Source organism: Motacilla alba, chromosome Z (assembly GCF_015832195.1).
Source record: "Motacilla alba alba isolate MOTALB_02 chromosome Z, Motacilla_alba_V1.0_pri, whole genome shotgun sequence".
NCBI classification, from domain to species: Eukaryota; Metazoa; Chordata; class Aves; order Passeriformes; family Motacillidae; genus Motacilla; species Motacilla alba.
In genome coordinates this window covers 25,950,846-25,968,992 of record NC_052046.1, presented here as the reverse complement: position 1 = coordinate 25,968,992, position 18,147 = coordinate 25,950,846, and the positions used below count along the sequence as shown (strand labels likewise).

The 18,147-nt window shown below is 34.6% G+C and overlaps 1 protein-coding gene across 14 annotated transcripts in view; it reads right to left on the bottom strand.

Annotated features, from left to right (window-relative positions):
• ADGRV1 (adhesion G protein-coupled receptor V1) overlaps positions 1–18,147 on the bottom strand; it is a 245,452-nt gene that overhangs the window by 181,601 nt on the left and 45,704 nt on the right. For all 14 annotated transcript variants that reach the window (XR_005255429.1, XM_038125098.1, XM_038125089.1 and 11 more), the window contains 13 exons: positions 16,412–16,785; positions 14,246–14,422; positions 12,498–12,678; positions 11,691–11,893; positions 10,929–11,058; positions 9,458–9,538; positions 7,921–8,060; positions 6,899–7,508; positions 5,763–5,978; positions 4,349–4,564; positions 3,188–3,432; positions 2,811–2,992; positions 1,209–2,020 (listed from right to left, as the gene is read on the bottom strand). Coding sequence is in view for 13 of the 14 variants with exons in the window: in XM_038125098.1 (XP_037981026.1) it covers positions 1,209–2,020; positions 2,811–2,992; positions 3,188–3,432; positions 4,349–4,564; positions 5,763–5,978; positions 6,899–7,508; positions 7,921–8,060; positions 9,458–9,538; positions 10,929–11,058; positions 11,691–11,893; positions 12,498–12,678; positions 14,246–14,422; positions 16,412–16,785 (3,567 nt within the window). In the remaining variant the exon portion in view is untranslated. The remainder of the gene's footprint in view (positions 1–1,208; positions 2,021–2,810; positions 2,993–3,187; positions 3,433–4,348; positions 4,565–5,762; positions 5,979–6,898; positions 7,509–7,920; positions 8,061–9,457; positions 9,539–10,928; positions 11,059–11,690; positions 11,894–12,497; positions 12,679–14,245; positions 14,423–16,411; positions 16,786–18,147) is intronic.

Sequence of the window (18,147 nt, the reverse complement as noted above, 5' to 3'; positions counted from 1 at the left end):
TGTTCACATGAAAATCACCTTTAAAATGATGCAATCATCTACTCTAGTAGTAAAAAAATAACTAATATAAAAAAAGGCATGAAGACTCTTTACTTATTTACCTGTCTAGAAGATATAGAATGTCATTATGAAAATTTATTCAATTACTAATGAAATGTTATATTAGGAAATGTAATTTAAAAATTATTAAATATACTCTATAGAAATTAACAATGTCAGCATAATTTCTGAATGCCTAGAATTCTTATTAACTTTATAAGTTCTCTGGCTTTCAAATTTTGGTTAGAAAAGGGGAATTAATTATTGTAAAAAGAATTACCAAGTGAATACCTTTTTCTGATGTCACATACAGACATATGTACATGAAATTTGACTATATATTTACTGGACCAGGAAATGCATTAAAGTAGGCTGTCATTGTATAAATTACATGTCTTCTGGAATATCAAAGAATGACAATGTAAGCAGCAAACACAATCAATTACCAGTCTCTATAATACATTACGATTTGCAACAGAATCCTATTGGTCATTGTATGTGACTAACCTATAGTAATTATCAGTTTACCCCATACATATATTTTTTGTTACATTGCCCTTCAAAGTATTTTGAAAATAGATTTAGTAAACTTATAAACACTAATATAATTACATGTCAGTTTCCAAATCACTCCTGGCAACTCTTCATTTAAGTTCAGATTATATAGCAAACCAAATGAACACTGGAATAAACTACACTCCCATAAATTGTTTTCAAAACAATTGCTCAATTATCTCAGACTATGAAAATACAAAATACATCCGTCATATTCACAGTGCTTAAATAATGCCTGACATAGACATTTCTTATTGGCAAATTTTGAAACTATCCTGTTATGTTATGAAATCAATACAATCTCAGAATCTAAAAAAGATATATCATTAAAAATTAGTACTGTATTGAGAAGATAAGAACAAAAGACCAATTAGGTCTGCTTCTCATTTTCATTATCTTTGATACAACACCTATTTCAGCAATATAATTCGTTATTTATTTAGTAAAAATGTTGTCTTTATAATGCACACTGCAATATTTCTTTAAAAATACTTAAAATATTTATACTTTTCATCCCCCCCTTTTTTTTTAGCCTTTGTGGCCTTTATGTGTGTGTTGGTTTTGTGTTTTCTTTAGTTTTAGACAAGAGAAGTTAATGCTAAACCTAGCCTTACCTTCAGCAAACACCAGAATCTCACCAACACCCACAAAATCCAAGTTTGGGGTAGCAGTTCCACCAACAACACGCCATTCCACTGCCACCTGTCCCAGGCTGCCTTCTGTCCTGTCTATCATGAGCTGAACACTGGCCTGAGGACACTCTTCCACTTCAATATATAGACCTTTCTCTGTTGCATTGGGACTTACACTATAGATCTTAAATAGTCCAAAGGCATCCCCATTCATCATTATAGTAACTGTGGAAGTATTTGGCTGTCCAATAGTTGGTTGATTTTTTAAGCTGGCTGAGATGTTAAATAGTTCAACTTTCAACAGGGATACAGTGAATTTTTCATCCAGCTCTGGCAGGCTATCAGGGAGTATGGTAACTGTGAGATTTGCAAACTCTTCCCCTTCCTGCATGATGGCCCACTGTCCTGTGATAGATTCGTAATCACTGCCAGCAATGGCTTGTGTGCTAAACAGAATGGATGTACTGCTGATGTTTTTCCTGTAGGTCCATAATCCTGACATGTTAGTTAATGGCCCAATCTCTGTTGTCAGCCAGAGGCAGAGAGGAATCTCAGAGTCACTGGAAAATGTAAAGGCTGAACATGCTTGTTCTTTTAGGCACTGAGTTGCACAGGCATACAGTGGGTTGCTTGCTGCTGACACATTCACTCTGGTCTTGGATGGCTGGTCAGGAATTCCTTGTACAGGAGGCTTGTAATAGGCCAGTATATCCTCACCTTGCTCAATGGCAAGAGCTACAATGTCAGTCTCTGAAGTGCTGTAAAATATTTGCAGGTGACCAAACCTTCCCCCACTAAAAGACATTAAAATAAAAATGTTATGTTAGCTGGTGAAGCATGTCTAATATTCGGTATGTTACTGGGTTAAGAATAAAAATTAACAAAATCAACTAATGCCTTCTGAATTGCTGAAAAGTTACAAATAGCTAAATAAAGTGACTTCCCTTGAAGCTAGTACCAGAATAACCAAGTAGCTGGATTTTTTGGAGAGCAAGTTTGGTTGTTTATAGCTTGGGTAGCAGTCTATTAAGTATGCATGTTTGCAAACATCTGTTTCTAGGAGTTAACTTAGTCTTCCTAGGACCATCAAAGAAGAAAAAGCCTTTGTGATTTAGCATTGTTATTGTTCCTCTGAGGTGTCCTCTGGATACCATATTTCACATGCAAAATCTGTTCTGCTTTTCTTTTTGTCTTCCATCACACAACATTTGATACATTTTGTCCTCCAGTTCACATCACATGAACAGGCTGGTTTGCATCTTTAAATGGCTTATCAATTTACCAGGGAAAATAAAACTTCAAGAATATAGTGTACTCTGGGTTTACACTACACATTTACTACATTTGTACTTCATATACATTTCTAACAAGCAGACATCTAGTTCTAAATCAATATATATGAAAAAAGCTGATGCATATGAATGTACATGATGTATATGAAAAAAAGAAAATTGATGTAAATACCTGTAAAAGGGTGTGACATTTTAAATTATTGAAAAAAATAATCAACCAAAAACCAAACCAAACAAAAACAAAAACAACAACAACAAAAAGAGATTCAAAATCCGCCAATATTATACAGACCTTCTCCTGACTGATATATTTGCAAGCAAATTTCTCTCTAGTGGCTCCTGAATTTGATATGAGTATTGATGAAAGAAAACTGTTCCATAAGGATTATCATTGGCAGGTATAACAATATTTGCCATGCCATCTAACCCGATAGCACCACCGTTGGAGGCCTGAGTTAATTCAATATGGACAATCTCAAAAAGAAAAAGAAGAAGAACAAATAATGCAGCTAAATAATTTTTGCCATTTCTAAAAATAATCACAAGCAAAATAAAATCTGAACTTGTTGCAGCTTCCTGTCATAACATTTCTTGCTTTGATCTGCACACATTTCTTATACAAGTTAAAACTCTCACACTGTTCAAGAGAGACATAACTGCTCTACTTACTTCTTCTACTTCTGGAACATCATCAGCCAGGATTTCCAACAGCAACATCTGAATGGCTTCCCCAGGGGCAAAAGTAATATTACCCAGGGCAACTTGCAAGTCATCATCAGCAGGATGCCCATTAATGGTAGCAGCCCACTGAACAGTAACGTTGCCCAGTGTCCCAGCATTGCGGATTATTGGCAGATTTATGGTTACTGATCCAAATTCAGGCTCCTCCACAGTGAATTCAGTATTCTGAAAAACTGACATACACCACAGGGAGATGTAGTGCATTAACAACAAAATTAAAAGTAAATATATTAGTTTCTGAAGTACAGAGTTTTCTTTTACTTGCTTGCATTTACTTGCATAGGTAAACCCCTTTTAATCATGCTTAAACCTAAAAGCAGACTTTTAATACTCACATTTTCAAACCTAAAAGCAGACTTTCAATACTCATATTTTCATCTGCAGAGAAAATTAGCTTGAAAATTAAGCCCTCATCCAAAAAGTCTATCCAATACACCTATCGTTTGAGGCCAAACATGAACTATTTCTAAGGTCTTAGAATATAATTTCATAATTATTCCCAGCAAAGAAACTCTTCACCAGATTTCATGTCACTTATTGAAGAAATAAATCATAACTATTTAACATGGAATATATTAAGTAGAAAGAATGGGTCATGTTGGAAGGGACCACTGTAGATTATCCAATTCAAGCTCCCTGCTCAACCAGGGTCAGCCCAGAGCACACGGCACAGGAACATGTCCAGACAGTTCTTAGATGTTTCCATTAAAGGACATTCCACAACCTCTCTGGACAACCTGTTCCAGTGCACCATTACCTGCACAGTAAAAAAGGTCTTCCTCATGTTCAGGTGAACTTCCTGGGCATCAGTTTCTGCCTGTTGCCTCTTGTTTTACTGCTTGGTGCCAACAATCAGAGCCTCCAAAAGGCTCAATCCTTCTGTTATATTAAAGCCCCATTATTTCATGTTTTCAGTCTCCAAAGCCTCCTTTATTACGGGTTTTAATTCAGTTCATCTTAGCTTTTTCTTTACTCTCTATACCCACATTTCAACTTCTGAATGTTTTTATTCAGCAGCCAAGTTGCAGCTCCCCCCCCAAACCCCCAGGAAAAATGTTAATGAAAGAAAGAAAATATGTACTCCTTTACCAAAGGATCCAAATGGGTCATCAGAAGCCTCAATAGTTATGACTGCCCTTGTCAAATTTCCAAGCAAGGCTCCTCCTGTTGTTTGGTTCAGCAGCTGAACATAAAATGACTCCTCAAGTTCAGGATTGATATCATTGATTATATAAATTGGCACAGATTTACTTGTTTCCCCTTCTAGTAAGACAACATCTGATGAAGCTACACTGTAGTCCTCACCTAGATTTGTAGATGAAAAACCCCCCAAAAATAAAACACAGATAATATTAATGCTTTATGGTGCAGTGTGGTGAACATTAATACCCATTTTCTCTTTGTTTATACATGCATTTCTCTGTGTTTTTATGGAGTCTTTTACTTTATAATTAGACCCCAAAACTCTTATTTGTTTGTTTGTTTGTTTGTTTGTTTATGTCCTGTTGCCTTTTAGATGTCTGGATGGATCAAAATAAAACTTGGCTGACCAAAAGAGAGAGAGAGTTTGAACTGTTAGACCAAGAGGTAGTTACGAAAGGTCCATTATTGTCTACTGTTTACAAGGTCACACTACCAAGATGTTTCTATCTTTGATTTAAAATTGCTGTCCTGCTTTCCAAGAGGTAAAAGTGAAACAGAAGCACCTTGTCAAAGCAGTTTTCAGTAAAGGGCACCTTTTATGTGTCGACTTCATTTTAGGCAACCTTGTCTCAACTGTCTAAAGGAACACCTGTGATACACTAGATCACAGCTCTGCTTCAGAAACTAATTGAAAGCATACTCTGACATAAATCTCGCTACACATTTGTAACACTCTGTTACATAAAAATTAAATTAAAAGTTCTCAGATCATGTATCAATCACCTAATCAGTTTGCACATAGCTGAAATACAGCGCACTCAATTTATAACTCTCTAAGTAATCCTAGAGACTTCATAATTTTTCTCCTTTCTTTATGTACCTTCTCTATAGCAGAGACCAACTGGAGAAGTTTACATTCCATTTTCAGAAGTAAAAGTCTCTTTGGGTTTTGATATATTTTTCCATATTTGTTTTACAGCTAAGTCCCCAGCTCTCACTTCCTCTCCAATAAGCTCAACTAAGCAATTCATGATGGGTTTAAATATGTACACAGGACTACACTATTTTTACATATACTACTATAGCATTTTGGGGGGTGGAGGCCAGAGGGGTGTTTAAGTGGTGATGTGCTAAACAAACAAACTAAGTAAACAAACAGCCCAATTCCTTCCCTCATTTTACTTTTAGGTTCTCCAGTGATAATGCATAAACTTTCCCCTAGGTCTTAGATTCATATTTGCTAAGCACAGTCAACGCCTTACTACTTTATACTTCATACTTGTTACATAACAGAGCATTCATTACACACTTGTTTCAGCTTTAACAAAGGCTGCAAAATTCTACTATTCTGCTTTCTTACCAGCTGTGGCAGTTATTGGCATAGCTTTAAATTTCACAGAAACATCTGAAAATATTCCCCCGGTTCTGGTCACGTTAATGATTGGTCCAACATAGTTTTCAGCAACTCGCACAGCCGAAGCTGAAAGCTGAAGTGTTCCAAAAGCATCATCATTGGCATTGATAATCACATGAGCTATTGTCTCACCCACTAAACCAAGTCGAGGAGAATTTATAACTGAAATATAAAGAAAACTTAGTGAGTAGTACCTGAAATGCTTACTATTCACATCTATAGAGTTCGTAGGCACACATGTAAGTTTAGCTGTCTCTAGTTTTCCTGAAAATTATCTTTTTTGCAATTGGACAAAGCATAACTACAAACCACATCAAAATAGGTGTGTTGAAATTAGGTTCTGGCAGAAAATCTGAACATTATTCTACTATACTGTGGAGTATACAAGCCATAATTTTTTTGAAAAGATGAAGTACTGTGAATTTATTTATTTATTTGTTTGTTTGTTTATCCATAAGACTAATAATAAGATCAATACAGTTCACAATAATTTCAGTTTTACTTTTGATATGATCAAATATAAGTAAGATTTCAACTCCAAGTGGAATTATATTTGATGGTACCCTGTGAGCAAGGGCAGCAATTAGACATGCCAAGAATCTCTGAAGCACAAATCAGGCTGTAATGATCTGAATTTATCTGAATGAGAAATTAAGTAAAAAATGTCAACACTAAGAAAGCAGCACATCACTAATCCTACATCACTTTTTTTAATAAGACTTTTTTGTAGTTTAATTGAAAAAACTAGCTTTATTGCTAGCATTATTTCCTACTACTGAACTTCCAGAAACAATGCTAAATAAGCAGATATTAGTGTACAAACAAATATCGTAACACATTTGGCCTGAGGCACTTTGCATAAGACAATGCAAAAGGGATAAAGAAATACTCATGCTTTTCCAATAAAATAGTGTGCCAAAGGAAATAAAAGTCAACAGGCACAAGCCAGGTAACTAAGAGCTATCTTAACTATACAGAGCTTGGCAGAAGTAAAGAGTTCATTTGTCTTGCTGCAGTTTCTCCTTTTATATATAAATACCAACCTTCATAGTTAAATTGTAGGTTTTATGTAAGATACTTACTTGGCCGGTCCTGAACTTTCTTGATCAAAACAACACTGCTTAGCTCCACAAAAACAGATTCTGATCTCTCAGGATCATCATCATCCAAAACAGGCAAGGATATTGTGGCCTCACTTTCACTGGTTGCAAAGATCACATAACCTGTAACAGGTATATAGTCTTTTCCCTCTCTTGCTCTGACGACATCAGGTGGAAGAAAGGGCAACTTTTCTTCATCACCAATAGTTCTGTATTTCACCATTACTGTACCAAGGAGACCACTGCATCTTACAACTGTCAGAGAGACATTTCTTGTTTCTTCCTCAATTTTTATTGGTCTGTTTTGTTCAGAAAAGATGAAGACACCATATGGATCATCATTTGCTAAAATAGTTAATGTTGCATTAGTATGATATCCAAGACGACCAAGGGATACATTGATGATCAAGACTGAAAACATCTTATCCAATTCAGGAACATCATCAGGAGAAACCTGTAATGTAATATTTGCTCTCACTTGGCCAACATCAAATGTTACATTCCCATTTGTAGAGATCAGGTCGTTGGTGAGATCGCAGATTATGATCCAATGCAATGTCACCTGAGATAAGGTCCCGTGACTTCTCACAACCTAAGAAAAACATATAAAGATGTGCACATTTTTGTTCTATGAGAAAGAAACATAGAAGTGTGAAATGCAATTAGGCAAAGACAATAACATGATGAATTAAAGATATATCTGTGTTTTTAAAACATGTAAGTTTTGTTATCTTAGCTCCGCAGAACTTGTATTATCAACACTTATTTTAAGACAGTAGTCCCCTGATTCTAAATAAGTAGAAGATTTTAAGTTTTTGGATATTATTATTATTTTAGTTTAAAGCTGAATAATATACATTAACAAACACTGCATGACTGGAAAAACAAATATTCATGACAAAGTTGTTCTAAAACCCATAGACTAATGACAAAACATCAGAGAACACCAGTAAAAACAGACAGAAGAGTATAATGCAGCAATATGAGACTCAAAGCTTTCTAACCTGCAGCACAACATTGCTATCTCCATCTTCAGGCTCAGTTGCATTCACTGAAATGGATGCAGCACTGAACTCAAACACACCATGAGCATCATCAGAAGCCTCAATAGTTACAAGGATGTGGGATGCAATTCCCAAGCTAGCTGTTAAATGAGAGTTCCAAAAAGGGTTATTTTTATCTCTCAAGTTTTCTTACATGAAAGAAAGCAGCTGAAGAAACAGGCTACAAAAAATACAAAAGAGAGTATGAAGTATCTGTGCTGTTTATCTTTGTGTTTTTTCTTTTTAAAATGCATGATAACTCCCTGTATGTAAAAGGAGCTGACTTTCAGTAAGGCAGTCCTCTCAGTCCTTCTATGGAACTATGCAACAAAAAAAAGCACTATTTTAAGGGAGGAACCAAAATAAAATTACAGGTTTAATGAATGAAAATGGAGCAGTATTTAGGACAGTGAGGAGTTATACTGTAAACCGCAGTATAAGAGGAAAGACAAGATGAACGCAGATCTCATCCTGACATAAGCTGGAATGATGAAAAGTATAACCAAAAAAATAACCAAAAAACCCCACCAATTCAAGTAAATCCTACTTCTAAAGATATTGTCTTGGGTGACATAGCTTACTGCTCAGAGAGAAAAAAAGAGTCTGCAATTTAAGGAAACCATTCCTGGAAACAAGTAAAAAGGAAACAGAATGTCAAAAAAAACCAACAAAAAAGAAAGAAAAAAAAAAGAAAAAGAAAAGAAAAAAAAAAGGAAAAAAAAGAAAAAAGGGGGAAAACCCAAAAAAAAGAAAAAAAGAAAAAAATTTAAAAAATAAAAAATAAAAAAAAAGAAAAGAAATAACGAAAGAAAAAATATTACTCTATTGGCATATAGGTGCTCATATAACATTTTTATATTTTTCAGGATTTCATTTGAAGTCCTATATGCCTAGGGTTTTCCCATATATTCTTTGTTATTTCTTCATTTGGTATTTTTATATCAATATTAATTATCATTGTTTCCTCCATATCATGACATAAATAGAAACATGAATAAGTAAAAGCATGAAGAAATGAACGAGAAAAAATGAATAAAGCAAATTATTTCATTAAAAATCTAACACAACGTACTTTTCTTTAAGAGTATTTTTGACATGAAGGGTAAATTATACACAGATTATATCATACACTATCAAAGTATACAATCGGGTCGTTTTAAAATTGCCTTCAATTATAAAAGTACATTTGCTTTTTTCTCCCAGGAAAATTTGACAATTCTCAGACAAAGGTAATGTTGTAAGCTTTAATTTTTAAATTGCTATAAGGTGTTTTACAACAATATAGTTTTGATTATACAAGAGCCTGTTGTACTCAGCTTTAGATTAAACACTGACTGCTAATGAAATTACACCTAAGTAAAAATGGAATTTTTTTAGAAAACTTTATGTTAAATCTAAATTAATAATCTCTAACTGCATGTAAAGAAAGTTGTATCAAGCATAATAATTTATGACAGATATTACACTTATAAATATAGGATTAATCATAAAAGCTTACCATGTTGAGAGACAGTTGAAAGGAAGAAATCCATGTTTCCATCACCACTACCACTTCCATCATTTCTAAAGAGCTCAGCAACTTTAAGATGACAGACATACAGATATATACACATATATACATTTATAAATAAAGGGAAAGCAGAAAGTAATTTAAACATTTCTGGATAACACAAAAGACAGAGGTGTATTCTAGGAAATGTCAATTTTCAAAATGAAGTTCTCCTAAAAGCCAGACAAAATATTGAATATGCTACCTCTTTTTTAATTTATTGTGTTGGAATCATAAAAGGAAGTCAGAAGGAAAGAAAACACATACAACTTTATCTATTTTTTTACCTTTCTTTCTGTGTTCCCTCTTTCTCAATCCTAATGGAGAAATTAGAGATGGGGCAGGGAGGAAAGGGAAGAAATGGCTAGACCCTGTGAAATGGTCTTACTCTAATATTTTCTCACAAATCAAAAACTTGTGCCAGAAGTTTGAAAAAATTTGGCAGCTTAACCGATGGAGGCTTTATTCTAAGTTTTGTGCTTGCAGTGGTGTTGGAAAGCTCCAAAAGATTATTCTGAGGAGGTATCTGCATCTAGTAAATTACCGAAGTTAGCTGTAAGTTTTCTAACCAAAAAAAGTGGAAGAGAAAAGTTTGTTTAACTGAAACAACTACTTGACCAAAAATTCCACAGGCATGAAAACTCAAACTTCTATCAAAAGAATCCTAGCATAACACCATCATGTCACATTACAGCACAGACATTCATGTTAATATGATCTAACTTTCCAGAAGGCATCACACTTGCAATTCTGAGTTGCTTAGAAAAATATCTGTTAAAAAGGCACTTCATGGTTCTCAATATTTTGAATTACTTCTTTTCCTCCAACCAGGAGGAATCTCCCTTAAAAACTTTTTGCAATGGAAATAAATTCTGTAAAGCAAAATTGATTTTACATGGCAGGAGCACAGATGCCTGCCAAAGGTTGCAAGACTAACGTCTCACAGCAGGATTTACACTAGCTTCTTGCTATTTCTCTAACTCAGCTAAACTCCCCTGGCATCTCAAAAACCACAATTTTCTAATGCTATAATCCATTTGAATAAGCTGTGAGCCTGTTTATTGCAATTTCATTTAAATGGTAGATAAAAAGCACACCTTTGGTTAAACCTTAAATACTGAAAACTTGGGAAAAAAAAAGAAATTTTTTTACATCACTTTATTTCCTTCTATCAACTATGAAATTATGTAATTTAAAAAGCAGCAATCGCCTTTGAATGTGATATACTTTCTTTGAGATCTGATTGTTTACAGCAGTGATCAACAAAACATCTAAAGGATAGTTTTTTTCCTAAAAAGAATTGCTGCTTTCTGGAGGGTGTGTCTTTAGAAATAACATGGAAATAGTTCACAAGGTTAGATTTTAAGAGATAAATAAAGACCACAAAAATATGACTAGTGAGTTGATATATGTGCCTTACCTCCTCCCTCTGGGTTCAACAGCTCCACTTTAAAAGTTTTTTCTAGTTCAGGAATAGAATTGTCAGTGATGTTAACAGTAATGTACTTGTATCTTTCTCCAGGCTGAAATTCCATTGAGCCCCAAACAGCCTGAAATATGACAGGTCTTCACAGTTTTGTTCAAGTTTAATGTTTTCATCCAAATGAAAAAAGAAATACAACCTCAATTCTTTTTCTCTTTGTCAAAACATCTATTTTTCTTCACCTTAACTTTAAAAAATCTGCTGAGTCTTTGTTATAAGAAATAGCAATCTAAATTCACTGAATTATAAGCATCTTCGTTTATCTACATTTTTCTGTACAAATAGCAGTCAGACAAGAAAACAGATACTTATAAGATATTTTGTTAAATGTTTACAAATCCTAGTAAGTACAAACATAATCTTCACCTGCATATGCACTTGTATGGTCATATAAAGTCTGATATACTTAGAAACAATAGGAAATATCCATCCTTGCTGCACTGACAGTTTTCTTAAGGATATCAAAATCAAACCCAGGGGCTTTTCTTAGGAAACACAACATGCTGCACAGAAAGGAGGCAAAATGCACACAGTGGGTTATATTTGTATAGTATTATGCATCTACCACAACACCATAAAAAAACAGCTTCTGTGAAAAGAATCACAGCAGAGCTAAAATATTCAAACTGATGGCTATTTCCAGGACAAATAGCTTTAATTAAATCCTAAAATAATTACACAGCTTGGTAAAGGCCATACCTGGTAATCTTTAGGACTGAAAGCTGAAAGTGGCACTGTCCTGTATTCCATAAGAACTGTTCCAAGAAGCCCTTGTGCACGAACTACCAATAATCTGATGTGTCCAACTTCTTCTTTAACAGTGATATGGGGCACAGAAGAGGCTGGCAGAATCATTTCATCGTCGGGCTGAGGTGGTGGCCCCACTGAGAACTGCAGTAGACCTGAAAGACAAAAATTATTATTTACATGACTTCTCTTATAAAATTCAAATTATAAAAAATTAAACAGAAATATTTATAATATCTATATTTAATGTTTTTGAAATTTTAAGCATATTAAGATGACTTTAGGACTCAATTGTGTGATTTCCAGGAATGTACTATGTACCATTCTCTCTCACTGATATTCATGTTAGTCTTATAAAACCCTTTCACAAGAATGAATTCAATGCTTCCCAAAAGAACGCAAATGTCATAATATTGGGTACTTATTGGTATAATAATAGGCATGCTTAAATGTCTCCCTCTGTTACAAATTCTCATTTCACAAAAATTACCATAAAATCAACAACATCCAATGTGGTCTTCTTGCAAATGGGGATGATCCCATGTTTGGTCCAAGCAGATTTAATTCCTTTTTTGTAGTATTCTCAAGAGTAATTTGACTTTCATTCTTGTATAAAAATTATGAATTAATCTCAAGTTAGATAAAGTGTAATACTTGACATTGCTTCCTCATCTATCTAGCCCAGGCAAATTTTTTACCTCTTGAACTAGAAGTATACATAAATCTGCAATAAGACTGCATCATCTTCAACATTGTTACCATATGGGTGGTCACTGGCTTTAATGCTGATATCAGTAGTTTCCTTTTCTGGATCTATACTTGCTCCACTGGTAGGAGTTGAACCTAGTTTTCCATCTCCAGACACTGCAGAGACTAATGTCACACGGAAATATTCATTTAGCTCCGGAATGTCATCATCAATAACATGCAAATTTAAGACCTAGAGAAGGACCAAATAATGGAGAAATCAAAGTATGCAACATACATCCCTTAAGAGTTTTATGACCCTTTTAAACAATTACGTTTCAGTCAATCAGCTATATCTCCTCTGAGTTCAGAAAGAAATGTAGAGAACATTATTTCCCTCCAAATTATTTAACCTTATGATAATAAGGTTAGAATACTAATTCCAAAAACATCTTTACCAAGCGGTCAGAGACTTTACAGCAATTAATCTAATTTAGAGAGCAAGTGAAGTGAGCTTTTAATGCCACCTGACACTTGAGGTTACAGATCATGCTACCATGTAACATAATCTGCTCTGCATAAACTATAATATTAATCTCAGACAATTCCAACTTCCTATATACTTTAGGAAGTTGGAATATATTTTCTTATCTTATGTGATAAGATTTGACAAATATATAGGAGAAAAAATTTAGGAAGCTGATGTAGAGCCATGAGAATGAGTAGTTTAAAAATGTCAATGGAAATTCTCTTAAGATTTTTCACCTGATGAGCAACTGCTCCCCGTCTGTCTCTTAGGGCCATGACCATTAGGTTTCCTGTAGATAGACTATATATTGGACCACATAGCAATGGAGCAAGAGGGTTCACCGAGTCTTTTCTACCACTTTATAAAGTCAAGCCTCATCCATGCTGCCAGACTGGAAAAGCTTGGCAAATTTAACTTTAAATGACTGTATGTAATGCTGTAATACATTTCAGTAGAGAATTAAAGCCGAATAAACTGCCAGGAGCATATTATTTTCCAAAATCACAAGTTTTTCCAAGCTGTAATCAGTTACACTGTTTAACTGGGACTAAATCCACAGCTCTAAATGAGTAACTGGGATCTTTTCAAATTATGTCAGTAGGTTTCACTCAGTCCCTACTGACTTCAACAGAATGACAGAAGCAGAATTAAATACAGTATTTTCTACTACCAATCCACTCTTTCTGTTTAACAAACACTAATAAAAAACACTTATGAACTTCCTACAGTATTGTAGTACCACACCTCTTTTTCAAAGAAATGTGAAATTCCCATGCTGTGGGCTGGGGTCAAATTCACAGAAATAGATTATTCAAAAGAGACAGAATGTGGCTAACAGTTGCAAGATGTTTGATTACAGCAGTGAATTTGCTGTCTATTTAATTGTTGTGGAGATAAAACTGATCTCAACACCTCAGATCAAAACCTGATCATATTCCAATTTCAGAAGTCTCTGGATCCACTATTCAAGCCCAGGACTACCAATACTTGAAGTATAAATACAGGTATACATATATCTAATATACACATATATGTAAACATCTTATATGAAATTATTTGCATTTAAGCATTCATATATGCACAATAATGCCTGACGTGAGATGCACACAGATATATAAGTGTCTATCCTTCCACTCGTTAAATGTCAAGATGAAAAAACCCCTGCAAAATGTAATAAAAGCCATGTGAAGAAGCCTCTTTAGCATGAAAACCAGTCAAGCATCCTCAGAAGGTGTTTTCCAGCAGGTTTGCAAAGGACAGGATGAATAGTTAATAGGAAGGTAGGGTTTACCTCTGATCTCTGCCAAGGAAGGAATGTGATAGTGCCACTGTTGTTAGAAAAATCGCTAAGGGAGTAATTAATGCCCCTGGAATCAACCTGTGAGATAATGTAATTTATATACACATAGTCTAGGGCACCCCTTGTTCGCTCCACGACACAGGATATAGTGGAACCCTCATCAGCAGCCTGGAAGAAAGCAAGACATGGACATATTTGTTATTATCAAAGTAAATCAAAGGAATAAATGTAACAGGTTGAATTCTCTAATCCTATTTAAATGTTCAGCAGTTCTTCATTGTTGTCATGTTACTTTCAGCATTTTTGGAGTGATAGGAAGCTGAAACTGATGTTGATGGTGGTCAGAACAATCCTAATGGAAATTGCAATAGCTTCTAGCATCTCCCTGAGGTCAGCCAGTAACTGTACCCTGTTGATTCTTTTGGACACAAAAATAGAACCAATGTTTGAAATGTGTATATCAAAAGCAAAAGACTATACTGTTTTATATTAATGTCAATTATTTTCATTTTAATTTAAAGAAAGATTTGGATTCCTCCTTTCCCTGACTAAAAACACTATGGAAAAAAATAGGTATATATTAATTAAACGATACTATTATGATTCTATACTGAAGAATTTTTTTGTGTTACAGTACTCTTTGCAATTCTGTCTTCACAAAGAACATGCCCTTAGCAGCAACAATTTCACACATTTGGAACAAATCAGGTATTGATACTGGCGAAATGCATTAAAAATTTATGATCATCAAACTAAAATAGAAAACAATTTTAGTTGAAAGCTATCAGAATGACTAAAGCTATCTTAATCATTAGATAAATTTCAGAGCTGCTGTATAGCACAGTGCAGATACTGTGCCTTAAGCTGCTTAACAGACAGATACATAAGGAAATTAAACTACTGACAAACAATGCTATAAGATAAAGGTAAAAAAATTAACATGGCCCATAAATTTTTAATTTTGCTTCATGGTTGATTGCTGATCTGTGACATCACAGAATTATCAGTGGCATTGGAAACTGAAGAAATCCATTATGGTAGCAGATGGTAGGCACCTGGACAGTAAACTGAACCAAACCGAAAACTCTCATCAGTCAGGCAAGATGGTTGCCTTCAAACACGTAAGGACTTCGGATAGAAAGGATGCACTTAACAGGTCATAAGAGCTCCCAAACTGGAAAGCATTATGAATTTTTTTCAAAAATAATCTAATAATAATTGAAATGGGTATCATGTCTTTCTACCTCATAATGATTTAAAAACTAAAAAATAATTACAATTATTTCAATCCCCTCAAAAAAAAAGATTCAAGTTTATATACTATATATATGGTGGTCACCTCCATAGGAAATTTAATGTTTAAAAATAGTAACTTCCAGTCAGTATTAGGTGAATTAATATCAAATATGAAGATGAAAATGATGATGATTTAATTTAAGGGAGGAAGAGACTTGAACAGAACCCAGGAGAAAAAATAGCTGCACAGCACAATCGCTCACGACTTGCTGACCAATACCCAGCCCATTTTCAAACAATGACCAACTGCATTCCAGGTAACTCCCCCAATTTATACACTGGACATGACATTCTGTAACATGGAATGTTCTTTTGGCCAGTTCAGGTCACCTGTCCTGGACATGCTCCTTCCCATCTTTTTGTGAAGCTCCTCACTAGCTGAGCATATGACACAGAAAAGTCTTTGACTCAGGTGAAGCTATACTTGTTAACAGCCAAACCATCCTTGTGATATCAACATTATTCTCATCCTGAATCCAAAAACACAGACCTGTACCAGATACTAAGAAGAAAATTAACACTATCCAAGATGGCATCAGGTTACAATCTCAGAAATTATGGAAATAGAGGAAAAAAATTCTTGTTCTAGGAAATTTTAAGCCTTAGTCTTCAGTTTATGTAATAAAATAAATTTTCTTAATAAAAATAATTTTGGGGGGATTTAAAAAAAGTAATATTGGAAATGCTAGAGTGACTGAGGTTGTATAAACAGAACTTACATAATTCCAAATTCTAGAAAACTTTGCTTGACTACAAAAACTAGAAAAGGTAGAATCAAGGCCCTTCAAAGGTTAGTTAGCCTTGCCATTAGTTTGATTGTGTCTAAAATGTCTCCTGTACCTTTCCTTATGAGCATCTTACCTCAGGAATACATGCTCCAGTGAAGCCAAATAAACCATTAGCATTATCACTTTTCTGTATCCTTAATCTTGCTGTTGTGTTTTCTTCTGAAATTCGAGCTCCACCACACACAGAAATGAGCTTTAGGATGAATAACTCCTCTCCTTCTTCCTCTTTGTCATCCTTTGCAGACACAATGAATGATTTATTGGTTTCTCCTTGCTGATACTCCAAATACCCAGAGACAGGGTGTACATCACTCTTTGCAGGAGTTGCATGGAGTTCATAGATCTCTGCTTGTGTCAGTTTTCTCTCATAAAGCCTTACATCCTGCATTAAACCTGTGTACCTGCTGTTGCCATTGATTCCTGCTCCAATTCTCACTATTCCTGGACCTGAGAAGAAAATTAGAATTTTTCTCATGTTATTGGGTTCAAAATAACTAATAAATGTAATTATTTAATAATCTATGGAAAATCGTTTATTGTCCCTGGGTTAGTAATCATATTGACCTTGAATTGTAGACTGGGAGGCTCTGAAGCCTCATCTCAGTGTTACAGGTAGATCATTACTTTCCTAGATGGTACATGGTTTTCATCCTACTAATTCTATCTACACATAGTCATCATCCCTTATCTTAATGAATCTTAGAAACTTCTCTCTTTCCATTAAAAAATTTCAGAGCCAGCTGCTGCACGTGTCAATTTTTTTTTTTCCAAACTCTTGCTTTACCCATTTTATATTTTTGTATATTTAATGTGTCCTCGGCTAGGACAGAGATCATCCATTCTGATGATCCGATTATTAGCCACGCAGGACATGCTTGTAACCTTATGCACTGGAAGAGGGGCTTACGAAACATAGACCCAGTTCCAGGCACTTTTTACAACTGCTTCAAAACTTCTTTCTCTCCAAAAAAATTATTCTATTCAGCAAATCAGAAGATGGCAGCTCTCTTTTTCACAAATAAACTAAGCTGGTAGCTCATACCCATTCCTATCACTCTAAAACATAGAGAACATATCTCTTCAGCTGTTTTATGATTTTGGAAGGAAATGTGCCACTGAGTGTCACTTCTAGAAACAAGCAACCACAACTGCTAATGGTCCCAAGACACAAGGCAGAGGATGGTGAAAAAAGCCAGGCTACAGTACCCACTGTAGTATCCAACATTAAATGGTGAGAGATCAAAACCTTAGCTTATACTTGTACTGTCTCCAGACAGAGCTTTATGTTTGTGCACATATATGCATGTAGATGTATATGCATTTAACATCACTGCATGTTTTTAAATTTTCCTTCTTTGATTACAGAGGAGTCTGTAATCAAGAATTTCATAATCATACACTGCCTATCCCCATGAAAGAAAACCTGTGAAACTGATGGGGAGAGAAAGAAAGGAAAAGGAGGAAATTACTGCTATGAAGAAAAAGCACATGGAAGAGTGAGGAAATGCAAAAGAAAGAGTAAACATAAATGTATCCCCACCATTTGTAAAGGAGTTATTATGATGCTCACTACTATGCTAGTTAAGTGTGAAAGTCCATAATGGTTATGTATGACTAAGTCACATCTAGGAATATTGAGTTAGAGGAACTGAAGTACATTTGCTAATGTTATTGTTAATGATGTTATAACATCATTAAACATATGGGCAAAATTTTCAAATACCATGTAAATACATGCTTATGTAAATCTAAACCCTTAAAATTCCATTCCTTACAAAGTAGTGGTTTAGCTGTAATATAATACACAGA